We start from the raw sequence: 20,714 nt of genomic DNA, 5'->3' as shown, positions 1-20,714 counted from the left end.
AATTCCTCGAAATATAATAGACCAAGGTGTTTATGAGCTAGTTAATACTGTGTAATTATTATTTTTGATTTGTGGGCCAACTCAACCATGTAAATGCCATAGAATGTTAAATTAAGGTGGAAAAATACAAGTTTTGGTAAGGGCTGTTTTAGTTAACTCTTTTAAAATCGACAAACTATTTTTTTTCGCGCAATGTGCTATTTAAATAATTCTAGTTTTGATAAAATATATAAATTTGTCTTTTGGGGAATTGGGGAAAATAGATGTTGACTTTTAAAAGTGATTATAATGATTTGTATCATTATTTAATATTGATTAATTTTTATAACAAAACTAATGTATAATCAATTAATACTCGCTTTCTCTCTGGTGTAATTTTTAATTTTTTTTTTTTTGTTAATATATAATTTAATAAAAAGGTTGAGGATATTCACTTTGAATAAAAATGAAAGGAATCCCCTAAAGTCAGATCTAAATACCCCTCTAAGCCACCTCATAATCATGATGCCGTTTGAGTTTATTATATTAAAAGATACACTGCAGGATTGCGGCTGTTTTGGCACGCACACCTGGACCTAAAAATGAGCAGGGCGGCGCTTATCAATGAACATCCACTCGATGGTGAAACACTTCACCCACTCGAAACCAACTATTGACCACACAAAGTAGAGGAGCCAATAACTGACCCGCACACCGATAATGTGTGCTTAAAAACATCCATTTTCCTAGGGGGCTTCTTCGTCTGTCGAGTTCAAGAACAACACACAAGTGGCAGTAATGAAAAGTGAATAGCCTCGGCAAATATGAACCAACAAGCCAACTTTTGCTGGGGCAGATAAAACCGCATCCTGCATTTAAGAGCCGAGAAAGCACTTTCTCTTTCGCGCCTGCTCGCTCGTCGAATCTCTCTTTACCATCCTCCGTTCGGAAAAAAGGATGCCGACAAGCAACAATTTTCATTGATAAAACTACCAGCTGCTGCGTCCTGGGATTCAGTCGCACGCGAGTCCACAGCCCAGTCGGTTTGCACCTCTGCCATTGTTCGGATGCTTTTAATCTCTAAGCAACTGGCGGTTTAATTAAAAATTGCGTATACGCCGCGTGTCAACAAGTAATGGCTTTAGCATCGCTCTGAAAGCCGCTAAGTCGTCAAAAGAACGGCTTAAAAGCTGCTTAAAATTTCACGAAAATAACTTTTCCGGGTAATCGCCGGAAATTGAGTTAAAGTTTTGTCTCCGGTTGGCGCCAGTTGGCCATTGGCGCTGGCCAACTTTGGACCTGACCGATGATAAACTGAAAAGTGAACTTTTGTAAGAATTCAGCTCTTTTCAGTACCAAGTGGTCTTAACAAAAATAATAAAATCCAGAATTCAAAAGCAAACAAATTTGTTGAAAAATAGTTGCAATGCAAGGCACTAACAAAACTAAGTAGAGTGACCTTTAAGTTTGCGTAAACAAAATAACTCAATAATCACGGCAGGTGAGCACAGCCAATTCCTATAACCATTTTTACATATTTCTGTAATCAGATTGTATGCTTTGGCAATACTCAGTGGCATAGGCAATAAAAACTGGGGTAAAAACTGTGATTGAACACCCCACCCTCACAAATAGACCTGAATGCGCCACTGATCATACTTGTTAGACTTTATTTACTTGCAAACAAAAAGACCATTTATTTTCATTGATTCTTGTCACAGAATAATATCAATCAGCAGACTCAACGAGTATTTACTTTTCAAATGTTTCGTTTTATACAAATGTGCTGACAAACTCTTTGATTTGAACCGAATCGAAAACTAAACTTTCTGTCAATTTAACCCGCATTTGTGTTTATATTCTTCTAAATGCTAAGCGAATCACAGAAATGAGTACACATCAAACGCAAAGCAAATATGAAGTATTAACCTATAAGTCCCACTTTTCCCAGAAGCTATTTTTATCCTTTGTTGGCCAGTAAACTGCGCTGCAAACGATAGAAATCAAATATGAAACTGAAAGGGAAATGCAGAAAATAATTTAAAAAATTCCTTTGATAAGGGCTTTTATCGAAATTAATTTTTAGACGTGGGATTTGCCCTTTATTCATTTGTATCCGTTTTCATTTAATAAGCAAATGCCTTTGATTTTTCTGTTGTTTGTTTATCAGATTATTTGTAAAATGGATGATTTTGTTTGCTTAATTTGGATTAATTTGATTGGGGTCTACTTGGGAAGGGCTTATTATTAGCAAAAAATATACTTAAACAATACACTTCAGGCAGCCAGCTGGCAATAAGCGGCTTTTCCTAATGGGAAAAAGGGGATTGCCTAAGAATTAATGGCCAAGTGCAGGCTGCTCTTTTTCCGGCAGTCCGAGTCCCTTCGTTTTCGGGTCCTCCTTTGTCAGGCTGACACACCTGAGTACTGGGACTCCGGGCAAATAGGAAACGGCATCTCACAAAGACCATGGCGAACGAACTGTAAGCCCCATGAAGTGGTCTTCAGTGGACGTCAGCCGCATGTCTTGGGGCGCTTCTCGAGCAGTTGGCCTCGTAGATGGCTCCTTGGATGTCTTGAAGATACGCAGCCCATGCATTCCGTTTCATTTCCCCAGCTAGCCAACAATTCGCATATATGCAATGGTGAGTGCACTTGACTGTTTTGCCTACATTCCGGCCACTGCACCAGCTGATGGTTGATGGTTCGCCGGCCGGTCACAATGGCAATCCGCATCTTAAAGGCGCCGTGGCTTAATTCAGGCCAGATTGGATACTTGACATGCTGTAATGCAGAGCATATTTCAGTTTCAGCAGTGTGCCCTGCCTATCTCAGTCCCATGAGCCATCAGCATTAGCATTCATCGCCGCTACACAGGGGAAAAAGCATTGCGAGCAAAGCTGGTGAATTAAAATTCACGTTCTACGCCAGCAAAAAAAAATGATTAAAATGATATTACACTTCAAAATAAAATAGAAATTAATTTTTTTTTTTTTTTAATTTTTAGGTTTGTTATGTTTTTAACAATAACATTGCATTGGATTCCTAATTTTTTTGAAATGTATAAATAACATATTTTGTAGTTATTATTTCTTACCTTTAAAATACAAATCTGCCTAGCCTAGAATACTTTCCAAGTGTACATACAAAAAAATTGATTTTATTTGTTCACCCAACTGACATGTACACTCGTGGGTACCATAAATTTAATTTTAGAATGACAGTTAATAAAAATTTTGCAATTTGCACTGTTAAATATTTGTAGTCGTAAAGTAAATATATTTATATGTCTTCTCCAAACAACTGTTTTTGGAATTTAAAAAGCATAAAATAATATTAATATAGTGAAGTACACTTAACTTGCAGGAAAATTAAAAAGAATATTATATATATACATACACAATATTATAATTATGAAAATAATAATTAATTTGATTGAAATTTAAAAACCTTTACTGATTTATACACTTCAAGTAATTTTTTTTTACACTTCACTTTACATATTATTTTCTCTATGCATGTTTAGGCTTTTAAAAGCCTGTTGATGATGGCGGCATAGAACTCTGTGTTTTGCCACAGCCTTGGGTCCCAAGCTTTCCATACATTTGGCGGAAAAACCAGACCAGCCAGAGCACGTGTAGTGGATGGGACAAGGGGATTCGGGAAAAGGCTGAGGCTGGGGCTGGGGGAAAAGGCTGAGTACAGATGAGGACTGCAATAAACTGCCATACATAAGTGAAAATTGTGAAATGAAAACTTGCGCGAGCATAAATCAATATACCCAGGGGGTCATGGGTTCCCAAAGCGAAAATACAAATTGTCCACGACTCAGATTTACCTTCTCTTAAAGCTTGGATATCGCCTAGTTTTCATGTTTATGAATCAGCTTTGAAACGTGTCCTTTCAGCTGGTGTTACCCGATTGAACAAAGGATGCATGGCAGAAGTGGTGGCACATTACACGTCCTATCCAAAAACATGTGCTTGCTTGCGTGGCAAAAATTTGATTTAAAAAAATGTGACTTAAATTGCTTATGGATAAACGTGATTTCGTGACTGTGTGCCCCTTTAAATTGGGAAGTTCTTGTCTATGCGAACAAATTTATACCTTCCCTTAGTTCAAAGATAACTTTTTGCAAAAATAATTATAATTGAGGATTGTATTTCAAGCAATTAAAGCTATCTGCAATTTAATGTCAAAGGATCGGCAGTATATCTGTAAAAAAAATAAAATATTAAGGTTTACTTTCACCACTTTTTTGCGTTAGCAAAAGCACTCAGCACCTTTAACTCCCAACAATTGCAATGCAATTATTGTGACAGCTTTTTGTGCAATCGAGCAACGATCAAACCAGCAAAAATTAAAGCTTAATTAAAATAAATTATTTTCTTGCTCTCTTGCGACCGTTGTCAGCAATTTCGCGCTTTTTTAGCAAGTGGCTGGATAAATGCTTCCGCGTAATCATACCGCGGTTCCAGTTGCCGCAGGATGAACAGAACCGAACTGAACTGAACAAAACAGCACTGAACACTTTAAGCCATTTCCACTCGTAATTAAATTTCGAGAGCGGATGAAATTGTGGCGGAGAACTAAAAGACTAAATGCATTTGCCAGCGAATCGTTTTTGCATTCAGCCAAAATGCGCATATCCGCCAACTAAAAAATCTGCGCCTAAGTGATGGTTCCGCTTTTGTTTAGTGCTCACTGGGATGGCCTTGCATTACCAAAGCGGCTGATAGTAGTGGATAATTTGCAAAAGTATGGCCCTGGCCGTTAAGAACCTGGCCTAATCGAATGAAAGTCGAATGGGCCCAAACATGTCACGCCCACTTGCACTTTTTCTAGAGGGACGACAGGCTTCTTAACAGCTCTCTGCTTAGTTGGGTCCTTTGATCGTCCTGAATGCCCCTCAATTGGCTAATCGGGTTCTAAGAAGCCTCCATTGAAGACGTTTTTGTTTTTGTGTACGCTTTATGCATACATAGAGAAATTTGTTTCACCCAAATTGTATTTTAAATTTGGAACTGTCAGTTTCAAGTCCAGCAATTTAAATCGCTTGACATGGGTAAACAGGCGTATGTAAAACATGACATTCAACAGGTTTTGTTCAATTACCCTGAACCTCAATCAATCCATTGTATAATTTAAGATGCTGTGAGTAAAACTTCATTGAAATGCACATGATTGAGTCTGAAATGGCCAAAAGCAATTTTCATGTAAAGGAACAAAGTGAATTCTGAAAGTCATACAAAATGTAACATATAATTAAAGTTTTTTATATGACATACAACATTTACAGCAAAAACTATATTATTTGATTAAATTTAAATTTTATTTAAAGTATGTTTGAAGACCTCTTATTAAAGTATTAAAAGTATTAATTAAAGGTAAAATCAAAAACAAAAACCGGCAAACCCAATATTAGCTTGAATATTAAACTACTAAGAACTTTTTTATAAAATCAGATTCGTTTGTTAAAATTTAAATGTTGATTTCCGGATATCACCTTTAAAAGTCTGAGACTCGGCCATTTTAACGAGCATTCAAAAACAGCATGCGCACTTCTCAATTTAACTGACACAACTGTGAAAGCCTTTTGATTGCTAACAAGCAGGAAAATATTACCGGAAAGGAACCTACTTCCACATCATTTTGGAATGATTAATTGCCAATGCCACAGCTTGCCTCCTATGGAAACGCATTCGATATTCAACAAAATTTAGTTCGCATTCAGTCGGAGCAAGTATCAAAACAAAACCCTGTACCCTCTGTGGAAGCTCCAAAGGCGAAGACAAATTTCAATGGGCCAATTAGTGATACTTAAATGGAAAAGTGTGCTATTTTCAAAGCGGAACTATATATTTGCCAGCGGATATAACACAAAAGGCAGAGTCGTCGACTCTGTTTTGCTCTTCACCAGTTGCTGTTGTAAATATAATAAGCAAACGCTTGAGCGGCAACTCCTGGGACATAGGTCACTTAAATAGTTGTTCCTGTGCAGCTGCTGCAGTTGTTGCTGCTGGCAAAAGTTTCCGGCTCAGAATTTGTCTTTGGCCAAGTGCTGTTTATGCTTGGGTTCCTTTCGCAGAAGTTCGTGTTTAAGTTTCAGTTGAGAAGCACTTGAGGCAAGACCTCAAATTCTGAAAGCCTGCCGGGATCACGTGGCCGCCTGCAAGTTATTTAATAAGCAATTAAGTTGCCTAATTAAATACATTAACTCAGAGATTTACATAATAAGAAATCACACCGAACATCCTTCCCAAACTAGATGTTAATTAATTTGGCACGTCCGAAAACAATCGGCATGCGTTTCCGAAACTAGATTTGGTTTCGGTTTCGGTTTTGGTTTCAGTTGCTAGCAGTTTACGTGGGCAAAATAAAATCAAACAAGAAATGAAGGCTAAATAGAAATTTCGGGGGGTGTTAAAAAATAATTTATTTTGATTCGTGTCCCAATTTTACATGTATTTTTAAAGTAATTAAGTAAAAAGCATGACTACTTTGCATAGTAATTTTATACAAGGAATGAAGTCTGAATCTACTTCACCCCATTCCAGGGTAAACATAGTAATTACAGCTTAATTCAAGGTGCATTTGAATACTTAAGCTTTACAAAGGGTTCGAACACAACTTGTGGCCCGCACTTTGGAGCATTTAAGAGCAATTGAATTAAGTTCAAGTTGCGGTGTAGCTCAGTTGGGTTGGCAAAATACATTAAAAACTTTCGTAATCAGTATAGAGCAGAGGAAATATTAAGTTCGGCATTGTGTTAAACTGCAGCTGAACAGTTAACACAATGTTATTGGTTTCCTGCTGCTTTTAACAACTTCCTCGTTCGAAGCCCACCTGCCGTATTTCGCCCGATGGCCTGCAAAAAAAAGGTAAGCTCGAGTTCATAAATTTCACGCTGCTTCAAATAAGTACTGAATTCTCGGCATTCCAAAAAAAAATTGCCACCCTTTTGATGGCGCTTGCCATTACCAACTTTTGTAATGATTTTTAATATAATATAAGTTGGGAACGAATTATACTATTCCAGGGAAACACAAAAATGCGAGTTTAAAGACAAAACCTTAACCTTTAAGATGCGATTGAAATTGCTATACCGATGCAGTTAATTAAATAAGAGCCTCGATTAAGCCAACTCTTTTATTATTTGTTCCACTTTTAGGGTCACCGGCGGATAGCTAATTGCAGCTAACCCCATTGGCGTTTAGCAAACGGAAAATGGTTCGTGACCGCTGCAACCGCATTGCCGCCAAACCACCGACCGCACCACCGAAGGCATCCCCGTGGCGGCGACACACGACATCCTTGCCAAATGCGGCAGTTGAGGCGCTGGCAAGAAAATAAGCGCCACTTTCGCGTCCACCTTTGCGGGCACGTTCCGGATCCTGTTTGGAGAAGCTCGTAAATTCGCGGGGTTTCGGGTTTTCGTGTTTGCGGGGTGAGGCCAACCAGACATGGAGGCCATCATCATGACGACCCTGCCCACACTGACAACGGATGCGGCTGAGAGCAGCTTTTGGCTAACCGGAGCCCTCTCGCTTTCTACGATCTTGGCCAACTCGAGCCACGGCCCAACCGGCAGCACTTCCTCGGCGGCAGGCAATCCCTCGGCGGCATCCTCGGCGGTGAATGTGGGCAAGGACCATGACCATGACAAGCACGTGAATGACAGCGTCTCCACAGCTCTGAGGTGAGGGGTATCCTTACCCACATCCACGAATAACGCATATGCTCATGCTCACGACAAGCTCAACAAGTCATCGCGATAAGCTTGGCTTAATTTTCTAGGGCCCGCATGCATTGAATAACATTTAAGTACGTATCACTTGCAAAGTGGAGAATAATCAGAGTACTTATATTTAGGTAGGGACAATTTGCTAATAGATACTTGAAGCTTGCTTTTAATTATATAAATATTTGTGGAACTATCAATTACTTTTCTGAGAGCAAGCATTCATTTACAATTTTTTAAATTACTTAGAATATAAAATTTCAGCTTGTAAATCGCTTCTCAAAATGTCAAAATTTTTATATAATATTCTAAAGGGACATAAATTTCCCAATTTGCATACCCAATTTCACTTATGAAGCACATTTTCATGCTCATGACTAACTAAAGAAGCCATTGTGAAAAGCTCTACATAATTTTCTAGGGCGAATGCTGTTATTCTAAGAAATTGCATTGAATAGCACTTAGATGGAATAGGTGCAGAAAAGGGATTAATCTACTAATGCAAACTTCTTACTGTAAACCTTATCTTGATTGGTTGTTAAACTATCAATATTTAAGAATGTAAATACTTTTCATATTAGAACTCTTTTAGATTAACAGCAAAGAAGGGAATAATCTTCTAATGCAAACTTATTAGTGAAAACCCTCTCATGGTTTGTTTCTCAGTTGATTAGCTATGAATATTAAAACATGTAAATACTTTCGATATTGGAACACTTTAAGATAAAGTGTAAGCAATAAACAAACTACAATTTCTTTTAAAATCTAAATTCTGCCAAATATTATTTTACATAATTAAGTATACTCACCGTATAAAACTCGCAGCTCAATAATGTTTCTTCCAAACATTCAGCAATTACAGTTCATACCCCAGCTACATCCACTACCGGGACAAATACGATCTGAGCTACATAGCGAAAGTTAATCCTTTTTGGCTGCAGTTCGAACCGCCTAAATCCAGTACATTTCTCGTGATGGCCGCCCTATACTTCGTCATTTCGGTGGTCGGATGTGTGGGCAATGCCTTTGTCATCTTCATGTTCGCCAACCGCAAATCGCTGCGAACTCCGGCCAATATTCTGGTGATGAACCTGGCCATCTGCGATTTCCTGATGCTCGTCAAGTGTCCGATTGCCATATACAACAACATCAAGGAGGGACCGGCATTGGGTGATGTTGGTAAGTGAGTAGAGTAGAAAATAAAAAAACATTGGGCCATCCCTCCAAAAGCTCTAAGAATTTATAAACAGTTTCTACACTGATAGAAACATTGAAGAGGAAAAAACAAACATTTTATTAATAATATTTAGATTAAATATTAAATATAGTGTATATTTATTTGATTGATTTCTTGTAAAAATACTTTAATAATTTAGAAAATATTAGATTAACATTAGAAACATATTTAATTTAAGTGCATTTTCTTTAAGATACAATGTTAAATGGAAAATAAACTTTCAGATTTTTTAAATCAAATCCGTAAATATTTAAATTAAAAACTTTGAAAAATGTTTATTTAAAATAACCATAAAGAGCAATAAAAAAAATCAAAGCGAAAATTTTTAAAATTAAGTAAAAAATATTTGACTTAACTATGTTTTTTTACCAGTGTATAGAGTCCAAGAACCCTTGAATTATTTTAGCAAGCCAATCAATGCTGTCAATTATTTCTTTATCTGACAGTTTTCTCCCTTTTTAATGGTATTTCCCGGTAAAAGTGCCTCAAGTGTTTCATAAATATTTATATAGATATTTCTTAAAGAAAATCGATTCTCAAAAAGTCTTAAACTATATTTTTGTTGCTTAACCGATTTAAGCTCGATGACATTTATAATTTAGTTTACAAAGCAAAACTAAAATCTAAGTCATAGATTTTTCTGTAGGCTCAATTTGTGGAACTCTAGTTATTCGAATAAAGGAGCGCAATATTTTGTATGATACGAAACCGAGAAACTTCAGCTCTCAAAAAGTTCCTGAAGGTTTTTTCTGGGCTTTGGCTTGCATAATTCAAAAAAAAAAAAAAAAAAAACTCATTATTTTCCTTCCACAGCCTGTCGCATCTACGGATTTGTGGGCGGTCTAAGTGGCACCTGTGCCATCGGAACGCTCACGGCCATCGCTCTGGACCGGTACAATGTAGTGGTGCACCCGCTGCAGCCGCTGAGACGTTGCTCCCGCCTGCGCTCCTACCTGATTATCCTGCTAATCTGGTGCTATAGCTTTCTGTTCGCAGTGATGCCGGCCCTGGACATTGGCCTTTCTGTATATGTGCCTGAGGGATTTCTGACCACCTGCAGCTTCGACTACCTGAACAAAGAGACCCCCGCCCGCATCTTTATGGCCTTGTTCTTTGTGGCGGCCTACTGCATTCCGCTGACCGCCATTGTGTACTCGTACTTCTACATCCTGAAAGTGGTCTTCACAGCCAGCAGGATTCAGTCGAACAAGGACAAGGCCAAAACGGAACAGAAGTTGGCGTTTATTGTGGCGGCCATAATTGGATTATGGTTCTTGGCTTGGTCCCCATACGCCGTGGTGGCCATGATGGGGGTCTTTGGCCTGGAGCGGCACATCACGCCCCTGGGATCGATGATTCCGGCCCTCTTCTGCAAGACAGCTGCCTGCGTGGATCCCTACCTGTATGCGGCCACTCACCCGCGGTTTCGTGTCGAGGTGCGCATGCTCTTCTACGGTCGCGGGGTCCTGAGGAGGGTCTCCACCACCAGGTCTTCGTACATGACCCGATCCCGATCCTCGTTCACTCACCGATTGCGCAGCAGCAACACCGGCGACACAGGAATGGGGGATCATCGACTGGAGGGCTACCTGATGAACAACAACCTCATGATGGTGCCCGAGGAGACGGAGGAGAACGAGGAGATCATCGTGGTGGCCGAGATCAACAATTCGGTGAGCAGTGTCATGGAACAGAGTAAGTTCTGAAGCGGCACTACAATATAACCTAATCTGCCAAAAAAAAACAATGCGAGCATCCATTCAAACACTGTATTGTAGAGACCGAAATAACATAAAACCACTTGTTAACATTGCTTATAATTTGTTTTGAAAGATCGTAAAGATACAGAACTTTATGTTTCTGTGTCTATGTTTCAGTATATTGTTTTAACCCCTTTGTCTTTAAATAACTGGCTGAAACTATACTCAATTTATGATTAATTCCCTTTTTGAATACGTTTTCTTTTATTACTGTAATATTTTGTGTGCTTTACATCAAACTATTTAGTCTGATTGAGATGCCTAATCATGAGTTGAAATATATCAAGTCATTTTCCAAAGCCGTGGAGGCTTCATTGTTGGACTAATTTAACTGAGTTGTATGTGGAAATAATAGGCACAACTGAAATCAGGCGGCAGGACATACGCAAAGTAATTTCACTCTCCAACAATGGACAGCAATGGCACTATTCAGTGGGCTTCATGCAATGTCATTGATGGACCTACAATTGAAATGAAAATAATAAATAGAAATGAAGCAGGGAATTCCGACGAGCAGTGGCCGAGGGACAAGAAACAACGACAGTGGCAACCACACTGGTGATAGTAAACATATTTAATGAGCTTATGTGATGATTAGACAGGGACAGTAAGGAGCAGACAGGACGAAAAACAGAATGGACAACCTAGTCGATATATGTATTTATGACAGCGTATGAAGGGGAGGCATATTTTGGGGGGCAAAGGAGAAAGGTTGAGTTAAGTACAAAGAATGGGGTGGGCATGGTAATTCGATAGGAAAATTACGCAGAATTTCAGGGAAAGTCACTCAGAATCAAGTTTCCGCCGTGGGTACAAGCGGATTTACAGAATGTGTGCATTGTAGTATAATATTGGGTATAACACAATCAAAAACAGATTGCGGACTGCTTGGATTTCAATTGTGTAGGTCTCAATAAATTAAATTAATTGCGTTCATGTCTCAATGTCTAATCCGGTGGTTCTGTGTATAGATATTATAGATTGTATACAATGTCTACTCTTAAACCTAAATAAGCAAATGACTTTGATAAAGTCATCGAGTACTTGTACCTGTAAGGATAATACAAAAAAGCGAAGAATTGTAACTAAGCCAAATATATATCGAATTTATACTCTTGATACTTAGCCGTATCATTTTATATATGTACATGTATATCGGGGACAGGATGTCTTGCCACAATGGGCCAGAGAACAATGGTAACGCCAGATGAATAAGTCTCGGCCAGCGTTTTAATTACTAGAACACAAATTTAAGCCATTGTTGCGACAAACCTATATATTTCCTTCACTACGTGAACGAACAATGGACACTGCTGTTTGTAACTGTGCTCAAAATGAAAATGCAGAAAAATACCAAAACAAGTGGAAGCGAAAAACAATGAGAAAGCGGGAGAAAACCATTTAATTAGCATATTTAAAATGCACTTTGACAGCAATTTTCTGTGTGCATTGTGTGTGTTTTACTCAAGCAGCTTGTATTTAAATTAGTTTAACTCAGTAATTGTTTGACAAGTACTTATGTTTTTGTTGTGGTGGTAATGTTAAAATCCAAGCAAAGCTCGAAATAAATGTGCGAAAACTTTAAAATAACAAAGAAAGAGTTTTTTAAAAGTGCAAATAGGTGATGGGAAGCCAACCAGTCAACAGGTGCAAAAGAAAATAGTTGTGACTGGGTAAGTATCGAAGGTAAATATATTTGCTGGCGAGTTTCTGTGAATGGAGGATCCACGTGAGTCCGTTGCCTTTTGCTGGCAGCTGATAATGCAGTGAGCGGACACGCCGCGTATACTTAACGTACCCCAAAGGAAGCCGCATGCATTTCCCAGTATTTTCAGCGCACCTTTTGACCAAGAGAGAGCGCAGCTGAGAGAGCCGGCTACAGTGCGCGCCATTTATACATGAGCATGCCAACCATGGAAAACTCTCATCAGCTGAGAGCTTTCCCCCTATTTTGTTGTTAGGAAACATTGGCCAGACAACGACGCCGGCGCCGGCTGCAAAGACAAGAGCAAAATTTCACACGCAGCATAACAATTATTTCAGTCGCGTTTTTCACGACCTGCCCGCGGTTGTTGTTTCAACAAAGTTTCCTTCTTTTTTTTCTCCATAAAATCTCCAAAAGGATTTGTTTAAACAAAATTGTATTCAACGCAGACACATATCGGTGCAATTTGACCGCATGCTGGCCGCGTAAAGTGAGGAAATCGAACAAGCCGGCGAAATAAAGGGATACCGAGTGGCAGTGCCAGCATCCCAGTGAAGAAACCCGCCCAAGGAACTCACAACTGTCGCGCATTAGGTTCGGTTCGCTTTTATGTACCCATTCTAGTGCTTTGCCTAATTGTATTTCGATTTTTCGCTTTTTTCACGGACCGGAAAATTCCATTTAGCTCCGATGGCAATCGTCTTTCATCTGTGTGCAATTGCATTTCGACTGATTCGATTTAATTTGCTTTAATGCCGATTGTCTGTGTTTGTGTATGTGTGTGTTCTGCTTAATGCCCAAATAAATATTGACCAAACAAACGGCATGCAGGCTATGTTATTGCATGCGATTTATCTCAGTGCAAAGCCAGCCACCCACATCGTTTACAAGGGTGCCTAAAGGCATGAACCCTGCCAAAACACACTGTGGGAAAAATCATTGCACGACATTAAGAACAATACAATTTTTGCTAAAAAATATTTATGTAGTAATTAACAATTTATTTAAGTAATAAAGTCTTAAAAAAACATAAATTTTTCAAAAATTAAAAAAAATTCAATGTAGTAAATAATTAAATATAGATAAATTAATTATCTTAAAACAGTCTAACTTAGTATTCTTTTGCGTACGCTCTAAGGAGGAATACACAATCTTTTAACTAGTAAAGTAACATCATAAATTATTATTCTTTTGATTTGAATACTTTTAAAAGCGAAAGTTTAAATTATATTGATGTACGCAAAGGCTTTTCCGAAAAAAATTAAATAAACAAGAATTTGAATTACAGATCAATTATTTTGGACGATCTTCATTTCAAAAATTGCAAGTTAAAACTATTTTCTCTCCATGTATACACTATTTAAATGCTCGTCTAAGCTCATGTGTTTATGTATCCACCTAGATACAAGCAGAAGTTCGAGTTTGAGTGTTGCGTGTTTACAACATTCGGCTTCCTGCATGCTCATCGCCAGTTCGTTTATTACCTGCTATTGCAACGGCTATTGGGGTCATCGTCGTGTTGCCTTAAATTTATTCTCAAGTTTAGGGGGAGCCACATTTCCATACCTCTTACAACTCGCACGACTTGTAGACAAAGTGTCTGGCGCACTTCTTCGACAAACGCCAGCAACGAAAACATCAACAGCAGCCCGAATGACAATTGAAAGGGACACAAATGAGCATGCAAAGAACGCCACTCGACTGCATAGACTCGCCTGCCGGGGAAATCCCACCCGGTTTGCCTTACTCCCACTCCCACGCCCAGTCCCACATTACTCATACGACGCGTTGCCTGTGCGACAAATACTTGTACAACAATGCAGCTCAAGTGATGACGCGACGACTGTTGACAGCTTTGCCGCCACTCACACCAAGTTATAGTTGAAATGGTTGTTTTCTTCCATAGCCCGAGGTGTTGTTTACACACAGCCTTTGAGAGAAATGTGAATTTGTGCACGCGATTTGAAAGGGGGCAACTACTAGCGGGATAATGCTCAGACAGAATAGCAAGTGTTTGATTTTATACACCAAAGTGTGGGTGGCTAGAAGTTCCGGCTTTTAAAGGGTTCAGTCAACATAATTTCAAAGTTTAAACACAGTACTTTCTTTATTCGTTCTAACATAAAATTGTTAAGGAAACACATCACTATTTGAACTTAAAATAGACTTTAAGTGTAATGAATATTTTAGGGAAAAATAGTTTATTAGATCTCAGGCTTACTTATCTTTTAATTATAATATGGCGCATTTGGGACTTAAAATCGTTTTTAAACAAAGAAATTATTCAGATATTAAATAAATGTCATGTTGTCTCAATCACGACGTTATTAACATCTGCTGGGCTATAAAAACATTGCAAAAAAGCAATAAAATTTCAATAATATCACATTCATATTTAAAGGCAACTTTTTAAATTGGACATAAAATGATTGTTCATGAAAGCACAGAAATGTAAATGCTCAATAAAAATGACATAAATTCAAGCAAAAATGTATTGCCACTCTGAATTCAATAAAGTTAAAATAAAATTATTTCCAGTTGTGTCTTTTGAACAAACAAATAAATAAAAAATGTTGTGTTTAAATTATGGCAAATTGAACCTTGCATTTATTTCGCCACTGAATACATTAATTTTGAGACTGGACCCTTTTCCTGACCCGAAATGAAAGTTGGCTCCTTCCGATTGAGTTCCTACCTTTGACAAGTTAAGGGTCTCCTCACACACATTTATTCAGTTTTCTGACACATTTTGTGGGTCAGTTCGGGGAAGTAGCACACATTCTTGTCCATCTGCTGAGTGTTCCGGGTATAGTTTATACGATGTTTACAACGTTCCGTTCTCAATTTGAAATTCATATCGTATGCTGCACTGATTTTTCACTTTTATGCTCAGCTAGGTTTTCAATACAATGCTCCTGATTTGCGCCGTGACGTCAATTGTAAACGGTTGCTTCCATTTGGCGTTGTTCTTTTCTATTGGTTTGGCCTGCCTGCTTTTTATAGGGCGATGTGGCGCAACAAAAGCAAGTCAGGAACCGAAACAGCAGCGGCAATCAAAACAAATCGAAATAGTTTTTCACTGGCAGCTGCGCATCGCAACGCAGGGCGATGGGCGATGTATTAATTAAGTTGAGGAACAGCCGCGCACAGTACTCGAAGTTCATTTTTACTTTTCGTACTCTACCCTCGGGGCTATTATTTTTGGTTAAAATTTGCACGACGGAAAAACGATTTTCCAAAGGCTATCTATAGATTTTTTAATGTTGCATTTAAAATGTTTTTTCAAATGTTTTGAAATTCTATAAACAATTTTAAATTGAAACTACTAAAAATTATATAAAATGCTTTAAGAGCAGCTTCTGAAGTCATTTAAACCCTTGTTATTTCTGTAATGGTTACTTGTAAGAAATTCCTATAAATGTTGTACAATTTTTACAAAATCGTTTTTTTTAACAAATAATTTATTTAAACCATGGAATCTTGATAAGATAGCCAGGATTACGTTAATCGAACATTTCCTGAGGGATGATCAAAAGTGGAAGGGTATTCAAGGCTTCGGTTCAGATAACTATACCTCTTTTTTGATGCACCTTGCATTGTTGGCTCAATTGCAGTTGCTGGCTTTTCCACTCCCATTCGCGTTCCCATTCAGATTCCCATTGAGGGGCTGGCTTCGTGTCCGCACTAATGACCGCTCGCTTTGCTTTTTGGTTTTTTGGCAGCAGTGCCACCGTTTGGAATGCCATTCATCGTGCGTATTCGTATGTACTATATGGTACACCCATCCTTTGCCTCTTTTTCTCTCCCCTGCAGCACATGAATTTATAATTGCATCATTTTTGGGCACACAAGTACGCGAGGATGACATTCAGTTGGCCACTCGGCTGCAGTTGCATTCGCAGTTGCACGCAAATTTGCATGCGAATCCACGAAGAGCCAGAGCAATGTGTCAAACTGGCAGGTCTCTCTGGGATAATTTAAAAAATACACCGATGCATTGCACTGTCAAGAGGGCGGAATATATTTTCAGGGCGCCCTTTTTTTGTTTATTTTCAAAACTTGGCAATACAGAAATAACACACTGGTCGAAAGCCAAATATTGAAATATTTACAAACACGCGAAAACCAATCGCAGACACATTTCTTGAATTGGATAATCTCTATGTGATTATTAATTTTTAAGTAAACTTTTGCCGCAAAATATTTTCTTTGGCTCTCAGACCTATAAATCTAAATAAATTGATCGAATCAAAACAAAATTTCAATTCGTGCAAGTGATAAATATTCAATTGAGTAAATACAATTTAAAATGTTTGTTGTTTTTATAATAATAATTAGCATGAGAACGGAAGCTGAAATCTATTAATTTTAAATTGATGGAAAATTATATAACTTGGTGCAATATGATTAATTTATACCGAAATCACATGTATGTCAATGGTGAATATATTACTGGAACAATGAATCGCCATTGGAAATCCCCTTCAATTAAATTTTCTGATATAGACTCTAATGGTGAAACGAACAGTAGTAATTTGCTTTATTAATAACAACATTTAATTGAGAATTAAATGACTTACGAAGTTTATTTTTGAGATACTTGGCTTTACCCCAGAAATCCAACTAATTGTGTCCGAATCCAAAAAAGTTCATCTTCTAAAGATAAATAAAAACCAAAAATAATGTTTTCAAATTTAATTGCATTAAATTTAATTTAAATTATTTATTCCAATTGGGGTCATGTCTGAGGAATCATAAAACCCAAAATTCTGTTGTTTCAATGAAAAAAATGCATTAAAATTCATCTAATTCAATTAAAATTGTTTCAAAACCAGCCAAATTAAGCAATTTAAATTATTTAGGTATCATTTTTGTCATTATTTTTACTTAGATTTGCATATACCTATGTTTCATTTAAAAACTATTTTAATTTTAAAAATTAATAAGAAATATATATATTAATATATACATTTTTCCCCTTTAGACTGGAACGTGATGACCACCCAAATTTGAAAGGAGCACGAAAGACGAAGTCAGAAAAGGACATATCATTAGCCAGTTAGCGTTATACGTATTTGCAAAATGTTTGACATCACCTGGCTGCCCACCGCCTGCGGATCGCTGGCTCCGGCACTCATACCGCCGGCCCACATCGTCATCCTGTGGTACTTCTGGGAGAACTACGCCCGCTACGTGGACAGGCACTTCTGCACCTGCTCCTGCTGGGACACCGTCTTCAAAGGACCCTACGAGTCGGGCGTGGCCGCCTACAAGCACATGTACTTCAACGCCACGCCCAACAGCTTCAAGATGTGGATTCTGACCGTGTTTGCCGTGATTGCCCTCTACGAGTGCATTAAAAGGCTAATCGCCCTGATCCTGCAGCAGCGCGTGCGGTACTCGATGCTCCTGCTCTTCCTGCTGTCCATATTCTCGCACTACTACGCCTGGTGGGCGTACATCAACTACTACAACGACGACTACTACAATCAGTGGAACCACCAGCTCTTCTTCACGGTGAGTTCCAAGCCGGCACACTGCTAAAAAATGTCAAGTATAAATATATTAAATTAATCAGCGGACCACGTTCGGAAAAAATTTGCATAACTTAAAACATAATTAAAACAATTATCAGCGTTTAATTTAAAACTAGGTTACAGGTTCACTATTCAATTAGTAGAATTGTGATGAAAGCTAAAAACGTTAAAAATGACAATAATAATAATTTTAATAAATTTCAAATGCAGATTTTTGTTTCAATGGCGAGCGAGTATTAGGTTTTACTATTATATGAGTTTATACTTACGTTTCAAGAGTAAAGATTGGTGTTAACTTAAATAATAACACATTCATTACATATACATTGTTTTAATTTTTGATGTGCATATTTCAACATGCAACTTGCAACTCACAAGTCAATGTCAAATATCAAAGATACGTGCCATCACATGTGCCCTAACCTAAGCCAGTTACTGGCCATCCATAATTTATTGGCAAAGTTCGTCCTGCGCGAGTGCGCTCCAAACTTGCACAATATGCGCTCCAGTTTGAACACTTTTCCGCACAATTTTCGCACTTGTCCGCACTAGACCGCCCGCCATCTAGATCCTGGCCTGCTCAGCTCAGCTCAGCAGATATCCGTGCTCATGGAAATAGATGTAAGGCAGAGTAATAAGTTTCAAGAGCAAATCCATCCATCCAACCAAAATTTTAACTTAAAAGTTTAGCCCTGCTAATGAGCAAATCGCCATGCCGGTGCAATTTCTCGCGAGGTAAATGAAAAGTGGAAAATTAACAAAAGGACCGATAGCTATAATTATAAAAGTGGGCCTATGGCGTGCCCACATTTCTATCATTAAGTGAATTATGGTATAGAAACTATTGTATAAACTATTTAAATTCATGCCAAGTAGACCTTACAATTAAGAAGTAAGTCCCATTCATTTAAAATATGTTAAACAACTACTTTAAATTCCAAAAGGAATCTAAAACTTTTGTTTTATCACTAATTTAATTAAATAGTTTAGACTTTTTTCTAGAAAAAAAGGTTGAGTTATATAAGTTACTTAACAGATCAGTAGTAGTTTTTAAATAAATTTTGCCTAAATATACATTTCTAAATCTATTTTAATCCCCATATTTAGGTTATACATATAATAAAATAATTTATATTAATTTTTAATTTATCAACTTACTTTTGCAGATAACCGAATTGTTTTCAACGGTCCTGGTAATGCACCTGGCCAACACCACAAATGTGGTTACCCCGAAGAAGGTGTTCTGCATTGTGGGCATCGCTCTGCTCCACATTCTGGCCAGCAGTTTTGACCAGTTCTTTATGAACGTTGTGCGCGGCGAGGGTTATGCCCATCAGATAGTCCGGGACATTGGGTTCATGGTTCCCGATCTTCTCCAGCTGTTCGTGCCGGTTTGGCTGCTCAGGCAGGCGCGTCGCGAGAGTTACACCACACGACCCTTTCACCGGGATCGGAAACTTCACCGGGACATTGTGGCCATGCTGTGCCTGGTGTCGCTGCTCTTTGTCATCTGCACGGTTTTGTGAGAGCGGATCATGCTGGAGGTATACGAGGAGCGGTACGGAAAAGTGGTGCCCATGCAGGACAAGGCGGTGCAGCTGCTGAATCGCTACCGGATGCTGGCCAGCGGAAATGTGCACAATTAAAGGTGATTGATTGCTTTCGTTACTGATCGGACTGTGGGTGGACAATAGCGGCACTTAGCGGCAGTAAGAGCGGAATATCCTGAATTCCTGTAGAATTTTCGTATTTTCATTTACCGTTTGTGATAGTTTTTTCTTTTGAGAAGAAGTGAGTTGAAGACGAGCATATCGATAAGCGTAATTATCAACTAACCATGGTACATAATCAATACAACAAAACTGTAATCTTCCATTTAGAACCGTTGACCGATGTTAAGTGCATTATCATTAACCCATAGTTGAACTTAGGTACAATGTAGTGAAAACCAGTCCTGGAAGTCCCAGAATCATACGAGTAGAAGGGTGTAGCCCCGATAGACACAACGATAAACAGTTATCACAGACATGCACACATGTGTAGATTAGTTATGGAACAACGATGCGAATACTTAATATTGATTATGGATAATGGAAGTGGAGACCCACCCAGTGTTACAATACATTAACAAGTTACATGTGACTTAGACTGTTGTTAGATAATAACAATATTATACATGTTCATCATGGCAAATCAATATATTCCAGTACATCTAGTAGACAAACCGCAAACAAAATAACAAATAAAAAAAAACCAAAACCGTAGTAATCAAAATAGCGTTATACTATGTTGTTACGATTAACTTTACATGAAGGAAATCAAAAACATGCAGATATTAATATTTGGAATAGCCTATACTTATACACATATATATTTTAGTATACAAAATTATATTGAATAAACTTTAAGAGACTGAACATTCCAGTAGTTTCCTTAGAGTTCCAAAACGGTGAGTTAAACACACAACCTTTTAAATTATTCGTAGTTTTCTTTTATTGAAGATAAAAATATTAATTTTTTCATTGTCTCTTTTTTCGTAATTATATATATTTATATATAGCTTTATATCTATATACACATGCTAATGTATATTTGCAAATTACATTAAAGTCAAGACGTTCAAAATGTATTTTCCAAAAATACAATTTGTTGTTACTAAAGTAGCCGATTTTGTTAAGCCACAAAATTATGCTCGTGATTCTTTTGTGTGTAAAGTAGAAGACATTTTAAATTAAACGTATAGCGAAAGAAACAA

At 37.9% G+C, this 20,714-nt stretch overlaps 2 protein-coding genes across 2 annotated transcripts; both read left to right on the top strand.

The window, feature by feature from the left end:
- The first annotated feature begins 1,191 nt into the window (after positions 1–1,191).
- Positions 1,192–12,203, top strand: LOC108146601 (opsin, ultraviolet-sensitive). The gene is made up of 4 exons (XM_017272648.2): positions 1,192–1,480; positions 7,151–7,678; positions 8,574–8,899; positions 9,771–12,203. The coding sequence occupies exons 2-4, from the start codon at positions 7,443–7,445 to the stop codon at positions 10,661–10,663; spliced, it is 1,455 nt and encodes a 484-aa protein (XP_017128137.1). The 5' UTR covers positions 1,192–1,480; positions 7,151–7,442; the 3' UTR covers positions 10,664–12,203.
- A 533-nt stretch (positions 12,204–12,736) lies between these two features.
- Positions 12,737–20,601, top strand: LOC108146781. The gene is made up of 3 exons (XM_017272929.2): positions 12,737–13,016; positions 17,407–17,939; positions 19,126–20,601. Exons 2-3 carry the CDS (start codon positions 17,505–17,507, stop codon positions 19,483–19,485), a joined length of 795 nt encoding a protein of 264 aa, XP_017128418.1. The 5' UTR covers positions 12,737–13,016; positions 17,407–17,504; the 3' UTR covers positions 19,486–20,601.
- The last annotated feature ends 113 nt before the right edge of the window (positions 20,602–20,714 follow it).

The sequence above is a fragment of the Drosophila elegans genome, unplaced genomic scaffold (genome assembly GCF_018152505.1).
Source record: "Drosophila elegans isolate 14027-0461.03 unplaced genomic scaffold, ASM1815250v1 contig_208, whole genome shotgun sequence".
NCBI classification, from domain to species: domain Eukaryota; kingdom Metazoa; phylum Arthropoda; class Insecta; order Diptera; family Drosophilidae; genus Drosophila; species Drosophila elegans.
This window is presented reverse-complemented; position numbering and strand designations above follow the sequence as displayed.